Below are 15739 nucleotides of genomic sequence, written 5' to 3' on the forward strand. Positions count from 1 at the left end.
CTACTCTGATGAGTCATAAGAAAAATTCATTTTTTATGAAAAACTGTAATGATACCTGTGCAAAAGAAAACTGCTTAGGGGAAAGCTAAGCCTCCATTAGTACCTCTTTGAAGTAAGTTCAGAAAATGACTATTACCATTATATAATTTAGATGACACTTTGTCACTTTCTAGCTCTATTTAGCCATTTTCAGCTGATACTTTGCCCAGTTGTAAAAGTTATAGATGTCTAGTACAAATGAAAGGTTGTGATGGAAGATGATGTTTTGTGTAACGACTAGAAGCAGTCAGTTGATTTAAAGCTGAGGTGGAAGCTTGTTGTTCCTAGGATGAGGACATTGTAAGGCTGTATCTTCTGTATTGAAGACAAAAATTATATTATTTAGCAATGCTCTTTCAAGGAAGGGTCATTTCATATCCTACTTTAAGTCTACTTTAGAAAGTAAACTTAATGATGCATTGGTAACCATGCAAAACTTGAGTTAGTAGATTTTACTACAAATGCATAAGGTTATAGTAAGACAAAAATATAACTGTATGGTAGCACAGTGACAGCAAAAAATGAAAACTGAAAGATAAGATATAACCTGATGTAGCCATATACGAATATATTGCAGATTACTCCAAGTACCTATGGAACCCAGCGTTCTGTATTGATTTTATTCATGCAAATTATTCTTCAGTGAAAAAGGGACCTGAGTTGGAGCAGATCACCTGGCTCCTCTCAGCAACTTAAGAGACTGATCATCTACCTTCATATTTAAAAATTATGTATCAAATTCATAAGTCAGTCTCACACAACAAGTGACAAAACCAAATGAACAAATGTAACAGTAACAACAAAAACAACAAAGTGAATTTACTTTGAATTTACTGCCTACTACCCTCAATTTACATCATCAGTGATTTGGTTGGTATTGAAAAACCCACTCATTTATTCTCTTTTCAGTTACTTTCAATTACAGATTCTACCAGTTTTGCATGTCTGGTTCCTAACTTTGCAAAGCCTAAATATCTCATAAGCAGAGGATAACAGATAATTAAATTCATAAACATTTACAAACTTCCCCTTTTCAGTAGAGATTTGGAAATCACCTCCAATATGACCCTGGTTCTTGCATCGCTTTAGATTCATCTTTTATAATTAATTTCCCCTAACATCATGAAATCCTCTAATTCTCACCTCTACAGCATTGTCTGTATTTATTACCTTAACATAATTTCAATTAAAATCCTTCTTCTGTAAACTTCTTTTGATGCATCGTAAGAGTTTTAATGTCACCTATGTCCATGTTTTTGTAAAAGAAAATTCAAATTTAAAAGCAGTTGTAGGAGAAGAACACAAGGAAATAGTCTTGAAACCTCAAAAGCAGTGAATGCTAATTAGTGATTCAACTGGGGCTGTTCCTACCCAGATTCATGACTGCACTTCTCTTTGCTGAACTTCACGATATTCCTATCATACAGAATCACAGAATCATCTAGGTTGGAAGAGACCTCCAAAATCACCGAGTCCAACCTCTGACCTAACACTAACAAGTCTTCCACTAAACCATATCACTTAGCTCTACATCTAAACGTTGTTTAAAGACCACTTCTCCAGCCTGTCAAGGTCCCTCCTGATGGCAGCAAGACCCTCTGGTGTAGCAGTCACTCCTCCAAGCTGAAAACTTGCTGAGTGTACACTCTTGTCCCATCATCAAGATCATTAATGAAAATATTAAACAGAGTTGGACCTAGTATTGACCCCTGGAGCGCATTGATATTTACTGCCTCTGACTACACTTTGCACCATTGATCATCACTCTCTGGGCCCAGTGGTTTAGACAGTTTTAAATTCACCTCACTGTTGGCTTATTCAGTCTATACTTTAGCTTCTCTGAACACAGGGTCAAATGCCTCACTGAAGTTGAGGCAGACAATATCTATTACTCTCCCCTGCAACCACCAGGCCAGTCATTAAAGACCTTTTCCAGAAGGACTTTTTAAAGAAAGGAAGAAAAAGTCCTTAAGAAAGAGGAAGTCCTCTTTCTAAGGACTTTGTCTTAATTCTAGCTCTCTTTAGGCCACTATAAAAAAAAAAAAAAAAAAAAAAAAAAAAAAAAAAAAACTATCGTTCAACATGACTAGTGTTCCCCTTAAACACACAACACAGAAGAACTGAATCTATACTGTCCTCATATAATTCTTCACATTTTTTGTTGATTTTGTTTACTGATTTAGTATACTTTTTTTCCCTTGGCTTCAAAAATCCTGTATTTAATATTTCCAGACTTCTTTTCAATCCCTTGTTCCTCCACTCATCAAACAATGTCTTGTCTTTTGCTTTTTTCTGAAAATTTTATCACTATGGCAATCTGTATCATAAGCATTACTGGAAAAGACCAGTTCATTGGTCACTTTATTTTCTTTGTGAACGTTTTCTGTCTCTTTTGGAAAGGAGACTAACCACAGAATTATAGATGTAGCCCTTCTGCATCATTCTCTTCCACTTCTATTCCTTTTCCTACTTTAAACTCACATTGTATTGTCAAATATTGACAAAACAACATTTTAGAAGATCTAATTTTGTATAAGAGCTACATAACCACAGAAGACATGTTACTATCTTTAATTAGTTTTAACTGTAGCAAAAAAGTAGACTACACATCACAAAGTTAAGTATATCATCAGTCTGAGCTGGGTAAAAAAAATAAAAAAATAGTAGTTAAAAATTCACACAATATATTTAGTGAAACCCAATGTGATAGTGAATCTGGTAAATTAAAAAGACAATGCATATCCATTGCTCTGACTTTTGAGTAAAAAAGTGGATTTTTGTAATACTTCCCACCATTAAGCTACTGTGTCATCAGGGAGAATGACTTTCTGAGCTTCTATGTTCTTCCTGTCTCTCTCATCTATGCAGATTGTAAATTCTTGGGATTGCTTCATATCAGAGATGGGATATTAACTTCTGAGTGTCTACATTTTGTTAAATACATTCACACTGGACTAATTCAAATTAAATAATTATTTTATTAATAATTAAATTAGTTTTTGATTAAAAAAAAAATAGATAAACTGCATTAAAATGAAAATATAACTGCCAAGAAAGCAGAGAGATCTTCACCTGCAAGCTCTTCCCAATTTCCTTAAAACTAAATCTTTCTTAAAACACCACCTGATGTAGGTTAAAAAGAATTTTCCCCAATAGCTTTCCCTGTGACTAATACACTTATCTAACATAAAGCTTGATAATTTAAATACGCTCCAGATTAAGTTTTAAAAACATAAAAAGGACAGTTCTATAACTAAAGTTTTACTTGCAAAAGATACTGGTTTAGAAACAAACAAATAAAAGAATTATTCAGTGTGCACATTTCTAATCACAAACTTCGATTCATCTGGAGCACGTAAAATTCCCAAAGTAATCCAGAAACTGTTTATACTAAGTTATGAGATGCCAATTTGAAAGTAATCAGGTATTTTTAGAAAAATCTATTCTAGATTTCACTGTAAATGACCAAACAAGTAACTACAACTAACACTTAAAAGAAAGTTTATTCTATAAATGGAATGGAGTGTTGTGAATTTCAGCAACTGCCTGCTGTGACATCAGCACTGTTAATATTATTATTTACTTCTAAAAGACAACGTTTAACAAATATTGTGCCTTTACAATAGTGATGTTCAGAGACATGGCGGGGAGGGGAGATCAGCTTTAAATTCATTAAAATGTGTCAAAAATCAACAAAGGAGAACTTTTATATATGCCAGCAATAAGCATTTGACTTTACAGTTTTTACAGGTATATGACCTGGCATAAAATAAATAAAATATACATTTAAATAAATAAATGAAATAAATATATATATACATTTAAAAATAAATAAAGATATGAGTTTATACGAATGGATAATGCAGTTATCCTTAAGAACAAACATACCTGTGTTTGCTCTATCAACAGTTTGTGGTGTCTCTGTTGACAATTTCTGAAGGGCCTGTTCACCATCTGTCTTCTCTGGTGAGCTGTTATGCTGAGACTGCTGTTGGTCTTCATCTTCAGCAACAAATGAAATTACACCTAAAACAAATAGATAACAGATGTTAAATTAGCTGGGGCTAATAGAGCATTAGCTCTATAAAATAGACTGCTAGACACCTATGTGTATTTCCTCAGTTCAAAACTAATAAAACACAAAGTAAAATTTCTACTCCAGGTGTCAGCCATCCAATTCTAATTTAAGGTAATAAAAATGTCTTAAGTGAGTCCAAGGAAATTAACCATTTTTCTTCCCACAGTGTTTTTCCACTTAATCTGAACCAAGAATCAGTAATAAGAAATACACTTTTCAAAGATGACCATATATGGCAGACAATAATACTGTTTTGTGTTTTGTTTTTTTTTTCCAGCACAAATTTCTATGCATAGACTTGATTGTTTCTCCATTATTTTTGTTTGTTTGTTTTTAAATCACTGCTGCTATAAAACAACAAATGTAACACTTAAAATATCCTGTCATACATTTCTGTGTTGTTTGTAAGGTGAAATCAAGTATTTATAGAAGACAAAATACACAGAGATTGTAAAAACGGGATTTTTAAGTTGCAGTGAAAAGCCTCTTCACAGTTAAAACCGTAATTTCTTTTTGATAGTATAAAATATATTATAAAATCCAGTATGCACCTGATTCCTTTAAACAACACTAATATCATTTGAGAACATTTCATATACTTTTGAATAAGCAGGTTTTTTGTTATATTGCATGCCTCTGACACAGACTTTTAAATCAACACAACTGCTTAGAAATGCTGGATATCAATATTATTCTTATCTAAATGACTGTCCCTCTGTATTTCAGTACATTCTGCAGAATTTCAAAGATTAAATAAATATATTTTGCAGGTTTAATTCTTACCTCCTATGTATGATGAAAAACTAACTTGAGGAAGTGACTTATTTTGTGATATTATACAGTACGAAATTTTCCCGTTCAAGATCCTTAGAATTTATGTGAAAGGATCTCTCAAATGGAATTTATACAACGGTATCTTATTAACAGTTTGGCAAATTTATTCGTAGTAGAGTTTTTAATTCGAAAGGAAGAATCAATATAATTTTACGTAAGTCCCAGAACAATATGATTTAAGAATACCTACATTTAATGGCATTTTTTCATTCTCCATCTTTGAAAGGGATAGGTGAGTGGTGTGCTCCCTGACTACTTGAATTTATCACCTTATTAGGAAGAATACCTAAAGCTGAATCAAAGAGCTGTTGCATTTTCACATTTTCTTTCTGAGGTGATTTTCTACAATGTGCTCCTCCTCACTGTATGTAAGTATAGAGGAGTTTCAGAATATGTTTGCCAAAAGAGTATTAATGCATTTGAGGGAAATAGTAACTGGGTATACCCTACCCATCTGCAGGTACATATAAAAACAAGGCACTGACATACATCCTGAGCCTCAAGAAGATGGTGGAAGAAGTCAAAAGGGATGAAGAGAAGCCCCAGACCAAGCCAAGAAAGGTTTGCATGGGATCTAGAAAAAGGAGCAGCAGTGAGGAGGAGATATAGCACCACACAGGTCACAACACCTGGCTCAGGAAGCCACATTAGTGACTTTAGTACCAGCAACTGATCAAGATTCCTGTACATTCACCAATATAAGCCAGGGTCATTTACACTTCAAGAAATACTTTTTTTTTTTTTTTTTTTTTTTTAAATAAAATGGCCTCATAGCTACAGTTCTGTTAATAGTATGCTAGAAGGATGTCACTTCTGAAAGAAATGGGGCGGGGGGAGGGGGAGAACCACAATACTGTTTCAGAAGTTTTAGAAGAGCAACATTTGTTCACAGTGGGCTCAATATGTCAGGTGGCATGTCAAAATTTGACATGACAAAAACTAAGAAATTATATCTCCTAAGAAATATTACACTGAGTTTTTACAAGGAGTCATGATTTATGATCTGCAGATTGCTGGAGAGGAGAGGAGTAGAATTGAGCAGAGAGGAGGAGAGGAGCAAAGAAAGGAAAGAAAAGAAAGGGAAGAGAGATTAAAGTAGGTATTTACTTAAATACAGAGAAAAAAACAATATAATATTAAATATTAGATTTCCAAATTTTGTTTCCTTTTCAAATAAAATCTATGCTACCCTAATAAAAAAAAAAGATGAATAAGAAAAAAAGAAAAAAGAAAGAAGAAAGAAGAAAAAAGAAAAAAGAAAAAAGAAAAAAGAAAAAAGAAAAAAGAAAAAAGAAAAAAGAAAAAAGAAAAAAGAAAAAAGAAAAAAGAAAAAAGAAAAAAGAAAAAAGAAAAAAGAAAAAAGAAAAAAGAAACAAGGACTAACAACCAAAAATATTTTAATAGAAAATTTCTCTAAATTCCTAAAAATTGATGACAGTATCAAAGCCAGAAGTGGTATTTGAATAAGCTAGACAGTGATTGCCACTTCAAGAAACTATATTTTTTTTTTTTTTTTTAAAGTCTTCAGAGGGAAGGTACATGTATAAATACAATTTAAAAAAAAAAATCATTAGAGAAAGCTCAGAGGAATAAAGTCTGGAGAAAATGGTCAAGGTATGTAAGTATTGATGGAAGAGAACATACTTTGATGGCACTATACCTAATGGAAAAATAGGAAAGAATTTTCTTAGGAAGAATACTGACCAACTAATCTGACTTTATGTCTCAATATATTAAACAAGTATAATTTTGATTTAATTCATCACAATATTAGAGAGAAAGAAATGCAAGAAAAGCTACTAATATTATCATTAATTTAAAATACTATCGTAGTGTATTTGACATATCAACAATTATAATCAAATGAGCAAAATAAAATGAAAAAGTATAGCTTTAAAGTTGATTAAAATATTTGAGTAAATGCTAAAATGCACAAAAGTCATAAATCTGTAAAACTCCTTACAGTAGAGAATATTCTGTTTCACTTCATTTTAAATTTTAACTAATTTTTTCTTAAAGCCATTGCTTCCAGTGACAGTGGAAGGCTTTCTTTACCAATTGTCTGTATTTCAGAATACTACACTGTGTTTGAGAGAAAGGGACAGAGCATGAGTGGTCACAGCTTAAAGGTTTTTATTTCATCAGTAAAAATGGATATATTAAAACAAATATTTTAAGTTCTGCGCCAAACGTGATCTCAAAAGCATTGAAATAATTGACTGAAGAACTCTGAATAATTATTTGTGGCAAATCTTGGAATGCTTGAAAAATTCCAGAACTGTAAATTACTAATGCTGAAAAATATTTCAAGAGGTAATGGGAGAACTATGGTAACTTAAATTGCTAAACCACTCTGCTGATAATCCAGCAATTGCATAATTGAAAAATCAGTAAAGAATTGTGCTATAATTGCTGACACTCAGCTTGTTTTCGTTATGGAAAACAGTTCTCAAACAAACTGAATTAATAACACTGAGGTTAAAGTCTTGATCAATAAAGGTAACTGGTTTGATGTAATTTATTCAAGGAACTTAATGTGAGGTACTCAATTAAATCTGTCAAAGCATTTCAATAAAAATAATAATTTTCACTGCAGATAGCACACATTTTTAAACTGAGTTTATCTGCTAATTTTAAAATATTCATAAATTGTCCATCGTTTTCATGGGCACTAAAGTATCTATTAGTGGCTCAAATTTATTTATTAATCAGACTTCAGGTTGGCTGCTGAAAATTCCTACAAGTACCAAAAATTCGTATATTACTCCATTTTGACATTTCCACTTAACTTCCCTATAAGGTGAAAATTGGGCTTTGGGGAACAAATATGACTTCCCAGACTTGCACAGTATGAAGCAGTTTGGCTTCCATCCCAATTGAAGCCATAAACTGAGCATTTCCTAACTGGCGTTACCTCAGATAGGACATACGGTAGTTAGGTCTACCTACCACATCTAACATCGGACAGCAAAATCATCTTCTGCCTGTCAAACCCACAATAGTGGCCTTTCTTTCCTCCACCTCTCTTCCTTCCTACATCTGCTGAATGATTAGAGTACATTTACAAATTTATGCGATATAACTGAAAGTGTCCCTGCTCCAGGAAAAGAATGAACTTGATATCCTAAAGCAGTGATTGATTAAAGCAAGCATTGAGCCAGAGAGTGCAGAGAGGGGATGGTAGATAACTAGGCTCTGCATCTTTTCAAAGACTAACCAGCCTTCTATCAAGTTATTTGAAGGCATAAAATATATGGACAGTTTTCTGGGGGAAAAAAAGAAAAGAAAAGAAAAAAAAAAAAAAAAAGAGCATATGTGACTATCCAGCTTCTGAGCCATTCTGTCAGGTTAGGGAGACTGACTGTACTCTTTATCTCTCAGTTAACATGTAATACTTCCAAGTATAATGGAAACCATTGTAATAGAAGTTAGGAATGACAGAACATAGGAGATGACAGTCCAAATGTGCCATCTCTTTCCCTTTGAAGGGGTGGCTTTTAACACATGGCATTAAACTGCTGAATGACAGATCCCTCGGAACATCTTCTACTGAAACTTTCAGTATGTATAAAAGAATTGTTGATTTGATAAGTGAGAAGGAGAGAATCTTTAAATCTTTAAAGCCTGAAGAAAAATCATAAGTTAAAATATAGTGTAACTTATGTTCTGATGAACAGTTTTGATGGTCACAAATTCCATTAGAAGCTGACTCCTCCTCAGAGAAAATGAATTTTGTCTCAGGGCTACAGATTTAGCAAGAAGATACCAAGCTTTGCTGCAAGTATTAATTTACTTTCACAAATCACCTCTAAATTTAGATGGTATTATTACCTATGTTTTACACATCAGATAATAAAACCAAAATGGTGAAAATAATAAACTAGGTTGGCATCCTCACAGACAATACTTAATGGCTTTTTCATGGTGAGCGAACAGGTGTCATTAATCTCAATTGTCTAAGAAGGTAGCAGAAACAAGTATTTGCAGTTAGTGATCCACAAAATCAAAACTATGCACTGAGTATTTTGTATTGAGAGATTTGTTCAATATGAGGAATCCTTTTGTTTAAGAAGTAGTTCAAATCTAGGTTTCCTGAGCACTATTCAGTTTCTTTAAGGAAAAGATGATCTCCTTGGTTTCTATAATTCCCTTCCTCATACACTACAAAACTTTGCTCTGCTATGAGTAACAACACCTGTTCTACATGGGAGAAAAAAAGTGACTGTACAGCCACATTCTCATATAGTGCTTTTAAGATTTTGTAGGATTTTAGAACTGTAGAATCATTAATAAGCATTTGAAAATTATGAAGTCTGAATTATTAAAATGAATTATTAAAATGAATACTCATTTTTAAATAATCTTTAGAAGACAAAACATTAAACACAACATACTGATGTTAGTTAAAACAAGCAAGAGTCTTGCTACTGTTCATAAGAATGAACAGTACTTGCTACTATTCATAAGAATACCAGCATAAACAGAGACTGATGCAAATTATTTGCAATTAATTTTAGACATTCATAGCCTTTATACACTTAAAGTACCAAGTAAAGAATTGTAGTTTGCTACATTCTACGTATTTACTCTTGTCTTGTGGGTAACAAATCAGAATTTAATCAAGGGAAATAGTCAAATTCTGGCCTCTGCCTTTAAATCTTTGGTTCTAGCAGTGCTAAGAGAACTACAGCTATTCAACATTTTTGGGAAAATTACATTTATACCCAAGCACTTGGTGATAATTCAAATACATGAATTGCTATCAAGACAATTTCCATGGGATCAATTAAATACATGAAGTTGGACAAAATGTTGGCATTTTTGAAGTACTAACCACATTTTTAGCAGTAATATACCTTTACAACTAAAAAATATGAGCCAGCTTAAAAACCAGTATCACCAATAATTATAATATTACTTCCAGAAGGAAGCTTATGTTGAACAAAAATCATTAAATGTAAACAGGCATAGTCTGTTAATTTACAGGGATATCAGAGTTCTACATTGTACCTTGAAAGATTCCTCGTCTCCATGGAGATACACTCAAAGTGTAAGCGACCGTGTCACCTGGTTCCACAGTAAGACTTGGTGAACCACCCACCATTGAAAGATCTGAAGATACCTGGTGAAAAGAATTCACAAAAAGGAAAAATAATCAAAAGAAGGTAACTCTTTGTAAGAACGCTAGAGATAACAATATCCATTCTACTTTCTTTGAAATGTAACGTGCAATATTAAATTTGCTATTGGTAAGTCCTACCCTTTAGGTACATGAAACAAGTACATACTGCAAGAGTAGAGGTAACATATACAGACCATATCAGGTATAAATTTTGAAGTCCCTTGTCAACTCAAGTAGAAGTAACTCAGACTATGGAACTACTTGCATATGAGTAGAGTTGCACAGTCATGCCATAAATATTTTATGTATGTTTTCTTTAGAAGTATAACAATGAAATCAACAGTTGTCATCTATCTAGATACAGCAAAGCAAAATCATCAATTGCTACACCTTGTGATATTAAACCATACTTTTTGATGTCATATTTTGCCACATATGCAATGGCATGCATAGCAACTATTTGAACAATAAAATGACAAGTACAATTTTATTATGCTGAACTTCAGATTTTGTACCCTGTAATTTCTACTTCAGATTTTGTACCCTACAGGAAAGACTGAAAGTATTTTTAATTGTACCTCATTTCTTCATCATTCTTATAAGTTTGCTACAGACAGACTCCATGATAATCTGCTCATGGAACAGACATCTAAGCATGAGGCATTACAAACCATACCTAATGATTATCTTCCTAAATTACTGGCTGTACAGAATGCCAGCAGATGGATTGCATGAATGCTTACACACCCTATTATATTACTTCTGGCACTGGATGGAGCAAACTGGTGCTTAGTGACAATGTTCTAAACTGATACTACAATTTCTGCAGTGAACATCTGACTGCAAGTGAGGATCTTCTACTTCAGGCATAGAATCCTTTAAAAAATATTTTCAGGATATCACGTAGTACTGTAGCACACTATAATTTCTAACTACATTAAATAGCAAAGTTGGTTTTATGTCGTTTATGTGAGTTTTGAGTGAAAGAATGAGCCAAGTCTGAAAGGCTCAATTTTTTTTTTTCCAGCTTATTTATTAATTTCACTAATGATGACAGCTAGCCTGTCAAGTATCCAAGTCGAATACGTGAATCCAAAGCTCTTCATTGCAACAGTAAAACCACTAGATGCATGGACCATTTTTTTTCCTTCTCAAAGTTACTTTTTTTTTTTTTTTGTCAGTATGTTTTTGTTCATATTTTCTGGAGGAAAAAAAAATTTATCTTGTCTTCTGTAGTGTTTTTTGTCTACGGAGAATTTCTCTTATTGTAATACTTTTCACAAAATTATGACATAACAAGGACAGGCAGAAAATAAAGCTATATTTTTAAAGTAGTCATTATCTATGAAAATTTAATAGGCAATCTGAATAGATTACTGAAAGTCATGGAAAAGCTACCAACTATAGAGCTATATTTCATTTGGATTTTTCCTTAGTCTATGATTCTACATACTTTAAAAAATAATTTTTCAGTCGTGACACAGCAACAAATGAACTTAAATAGAACATAATGGTTAATGTTCCATTATGAATGAGACATATTTAAAATTCTCAGTAAGGCATTTTAGTAAGGCTCAGTAAGGAACTACATGCATTCGGTACCACCAGAAGGAAAACTATTTCTATTTGAATGATTAAAACCAAATAATTTTAGACTATATGTTGTATAAATTATGGCTTATAAATTAAAGATAGGTTTGCCAAAGAAAACAGAAATGTCAAACAGATTTCTGTCATTCAAAAACATAAAAAATCACCAAGTAGTGTCAGATGAAGGGATAACATGCAGTCAGTGCAGAAAGCACAAAGTGGCAGAAATAGGTTTCAGTCCTTGATGAATTATAAGAGAAACAGAGGAACATTCTGGGATCGTGGAAAGGATAAAAAAGAGACTGAACAAGACTGGAAGACAGGAGAGACCAGACAGACACATTGTCATTAATAAGTGAATAGTGTAACTGGAGATTCATTATTAAGACAAAACACCGAAAAAACAAACAAACAAACAAACAAACAAACAAACAGGAAAGGAGGAGTTGCTATACAGTGAGAATGGAGAAGTTGTACTTTATGGAAGACAAACTATAAATTAGGTGCACCCCTGCATTTACAGAGCACTAGACCACTTCATTTCAGTTTACTGTGAAGTTAGTAATGCATATGCAAGTATACATTAATGCGTATATACATATATACTTAATATATATATATATATATACTTAATATATCAGAGAACTGGGACTGTAAGTTAAACCAGGGTGCACACTACCCTCCTTCTCGTATATTCTCCAGAAAGGACACAGACAGCTTTCCTTAGTTCTTCTAGCTGTTAGGAAGATTGTAAGAAGACAGTTCTAAGTTACGCAAACCAAGCCAGAGGTGGAATTCTTTCTACCTCTGTTTACACAAAAGCACAAAATAGGAAATGAAAATGCAAAAAAAAAATTGCACACCTGAAATGACAAAATGCCCCAAAATTCAGACGTAAAACATCTATGAGCAGAATTGTATTTAGATTTTTTTTTTCTAATTATATATATAGTTTTGTGAACATTATGCTGGAAAGCAATTAACAATAAAAAAGAGGTTATGAAACTTGGGTATTACAAACTGAAATTGATTACTGAAGGTTTCCCTTATGATCTTGGGTTTCAGATGAAGAACCTTAAATCTGAATGTCTATTTCTACATTAGGTATAAATATAAGCTGATGCTTATATTTAATTAATTTGCATTACTATCCAAACCTTTGTGTGAAAAGGTAAAGTCACAGTTCTGTTCATAATTTTATCAAATTCATAAGCCCAAATATTCAGCACCACCACTACACACAAATTGCTTTTATATCGCATTTCCCCTGTTGGCATTCCCTGACAGAACAACCTGACATAATGTACTCCAACTACTAATAATACACACTGAAGGCTTATGTCACCATCACCAGTGCTTCACCACTCTTTCTCCATTTAACTGCTATATATTGAAAAGTGTTTCCACAAGGAGACAGATCTTGATAAAAAGGCTTTTTTTTTTTTAAAAAAAAAAAAAAAAAAAAAAAAAAAGCAGCCCGAAAGAGCAGAACTACCAGAGCAATTATGCCTAAATTCTGGTTCCAGTGAGATACAGTTAACTTTAAAGTGAAAGAACTTTAACAAATAAATGTTTGCTCCATTGTGTTCTGCTGCCAGAATCCAGTAGCTTTAAGAAGTCTGAAAGACTAATTAAGACTAATGGACTGAATAAAATTTCACTCAAGACTTTACAGTAAATGAACTGATTTGGGAGTTACTCCCAGGAGATCCTTCTGGCTGTTCCTGTAACATTACATTGGACTCTCTTAAATGACTGGAAATGCAAGAGGAGGTGCACAGACAGCCACAGAAGAGTTTCTTAAACTACTATAGTTGTAAGTCTCATTATAAAATTGCTTATTTCCTTTAGTTTCCTTCATGTTCACATTATAAAGCCCTCGGGGATCAAATACTGACTATAATGAATATTACAGTAGGGTTCTAAAATGCACCCAAGACTTATTCATTTCATTATTTCTCTGGCAGATATTCATGTTAAAAATTGCATATAACATACTGCCCTCAGTCTTCTACCACCTTTCCTGTCACAGTCTTTATACTCACTAGTATAATTACAGTTCCACGGTGCTCATTTTGCCTACCAGTATGAATAGTCACCATCTTATCATTAATTAATCGCTACTATTCATTTATCTTTGTAATTAACCTATTTTTCTCTCCTGTTTAAATTATTCACACCTCAAGAGCTCCAGTCTCCAAACAGTTCTCACTTTATATTACCTCCTACCTCCAACATCTTGAAAAGGTCTAGGGTTGTGACAGACATTAATCACTCCTAGTTACCTTTTAGATGTTCCTTACATTGAGCTTGGTCTTGCTCTGATGCCCACCTGATTTATACCAACTGCATTACTGACACTAACGAATCAAACTCAGATGGCAAATGGATACTAAATAAATATGTGTTCACACTCACACATGTACACAAGGCAATTTAAATTCATATCAGAATTCATACTAAGAATCTCACTTAGAATAGAATGAAAAGTGCTCATAGAGGTTTCAGGTTCCAATATGGTAAAATGTTGTGTAATGCCTGTCTACTTTATCTGTAGACATATTACACATATATTAATATAATAAAAATATATCTAGAAACACTCAGAAAGCTAAAAACATAGAGAATGAGAAACAGAAAAAATCTGGAAAATTCAGATTTTTGTAAGAATAGCTGTAATAATAAATGTTAAGGAAAACTTGGAGTGAAACAATGAAAGAACTTATATATAGTGAGTTTTAAGTAAACTTCCTTATAAATACTACAAAGAGATCTATTTCTTATTACAATGCATATTTATGAGGATGGTATGCAAGAGTAGGACACAATTTTAGTTTCAGATATAGTATTACGTAACCTTACATCCTATAATAATCTTCAAAACCATACTCCCAAAGGTACCTGAATGTGCGTAAGAAAATCTGCTGTGGGTCCTTACTGTTAGGAAAATAGGGCCTAGAGTTTCTTCCATCAATAATGGTGAAAAAAATCACTTCTGATCTACAAGCTATCCCAAAGGAGAAAAGATACTAAATTACTTCTACTGGTTTGTGGGAGTGGTAGTCAATTAGCATTTGTACTAAGTTGGAAGGAGGGAATTATGAACAGTTACAGACACGTTAAATGGAATTTAGTGAAAGATGTCTTAAATTTCTTAAATTCAAGGATCTATTTCTAATTTAAGAGTGATCAAAGAAAACCTGAAAGACAAGAAACTCGTCTCAAAGGTATCCCAGCAAATACGGAGAATAGGCTAAGATAAAAATGGTAAGACTGTGGCATTTACAGAAGATTCTACACTAGAAAAGTGTAAGAACTTGCACATATCATCAATATTGGTACATTAACTGGAAATGGTATGGGAAGGAATGCTCTCACAAACTCATGTCAACCATGGCAGAAGACAAGGGAAATCTTCTGTTCCATACCCATTAAATACCAAGAAAATAAGCTTCTTTTAGGGTGGAATCATATCAAAGGTGGGTGCTTATAGATATACACATACACACAGTATTTACACAGATAGAAATAGATGGATCTATGCATATGTGCACACAGAGAATTTGTTATCAAGGATTAATAACTTTACTTTCTTTATTGATCAATTTAAAGAATGTGGAATCTATGTAACATTGATGATTCTTATCTATAATCTTTATGAGCATCCTATTGTCAAAAATCAATCTTCAAAATATTAATATTGTCTTGTAAAAATTTTCATGTGGGTGGTTCTTCCATTCTTGAACATCTTTCTAACATTCTTGAACATAATCATTGGAAAATACATTAAGTGACCTAATGGGTGAAATAATTTTTAACTGTGTGAGTTGGGGAAGAAAAAAAAACAAACAAACAAAAACAAACAACAAACAAACAAACACTTGAACTTTGACTTTTATCCCTATTTCTTACCAGATCTATTATCTTCAGAAAAACAATGAACTTATTCTTCCCAGCGTTTATGTATAAATTATACCCCTTTATATAGACATTTTGGAAGAATGGTCTTATTTATTAACAAATATTTAACATAAATTAAGAAATAAAGTAACAAATAGCAAAAAAAAAAAAAAAAA

At 32.7% G+C, this 15739-nt stretch overlaps 1 protein-coding gene across 1 annotated transcript in view; it reads right to left on the reverse strand.

The window, feature by feature from the left end:
• Nucleotides 1-15739, reverse strand: part of CFAP47 (cilia and flagella associated protein 47) — a gene marked incomplete at both ends in the record, with an annotated part of 298007 nt that overhangs the window by 141846 nt on the left and 140422 nt on the right. The window contains 2 exon segments of the mRNA XM_084289693.1: nt 3928-4065; nt 9962-10073. Coding sequence (XP_084145819.1) covers nt 3928-4065; nt 9962-10073 — 250 coding nt within the window.

The sequence above is a fragment of the Netta rufina genome (assembly GCF_964035555.1).
Source record: "Netta rufina genome assembly, chromosome: 1".
In the NCBI taxonomy this organism is placed as follows: Eukaryota; Metazoa; Chordata; class Aves; order Anseriformes; family Anatidae; genus Netta; species Netta rufina.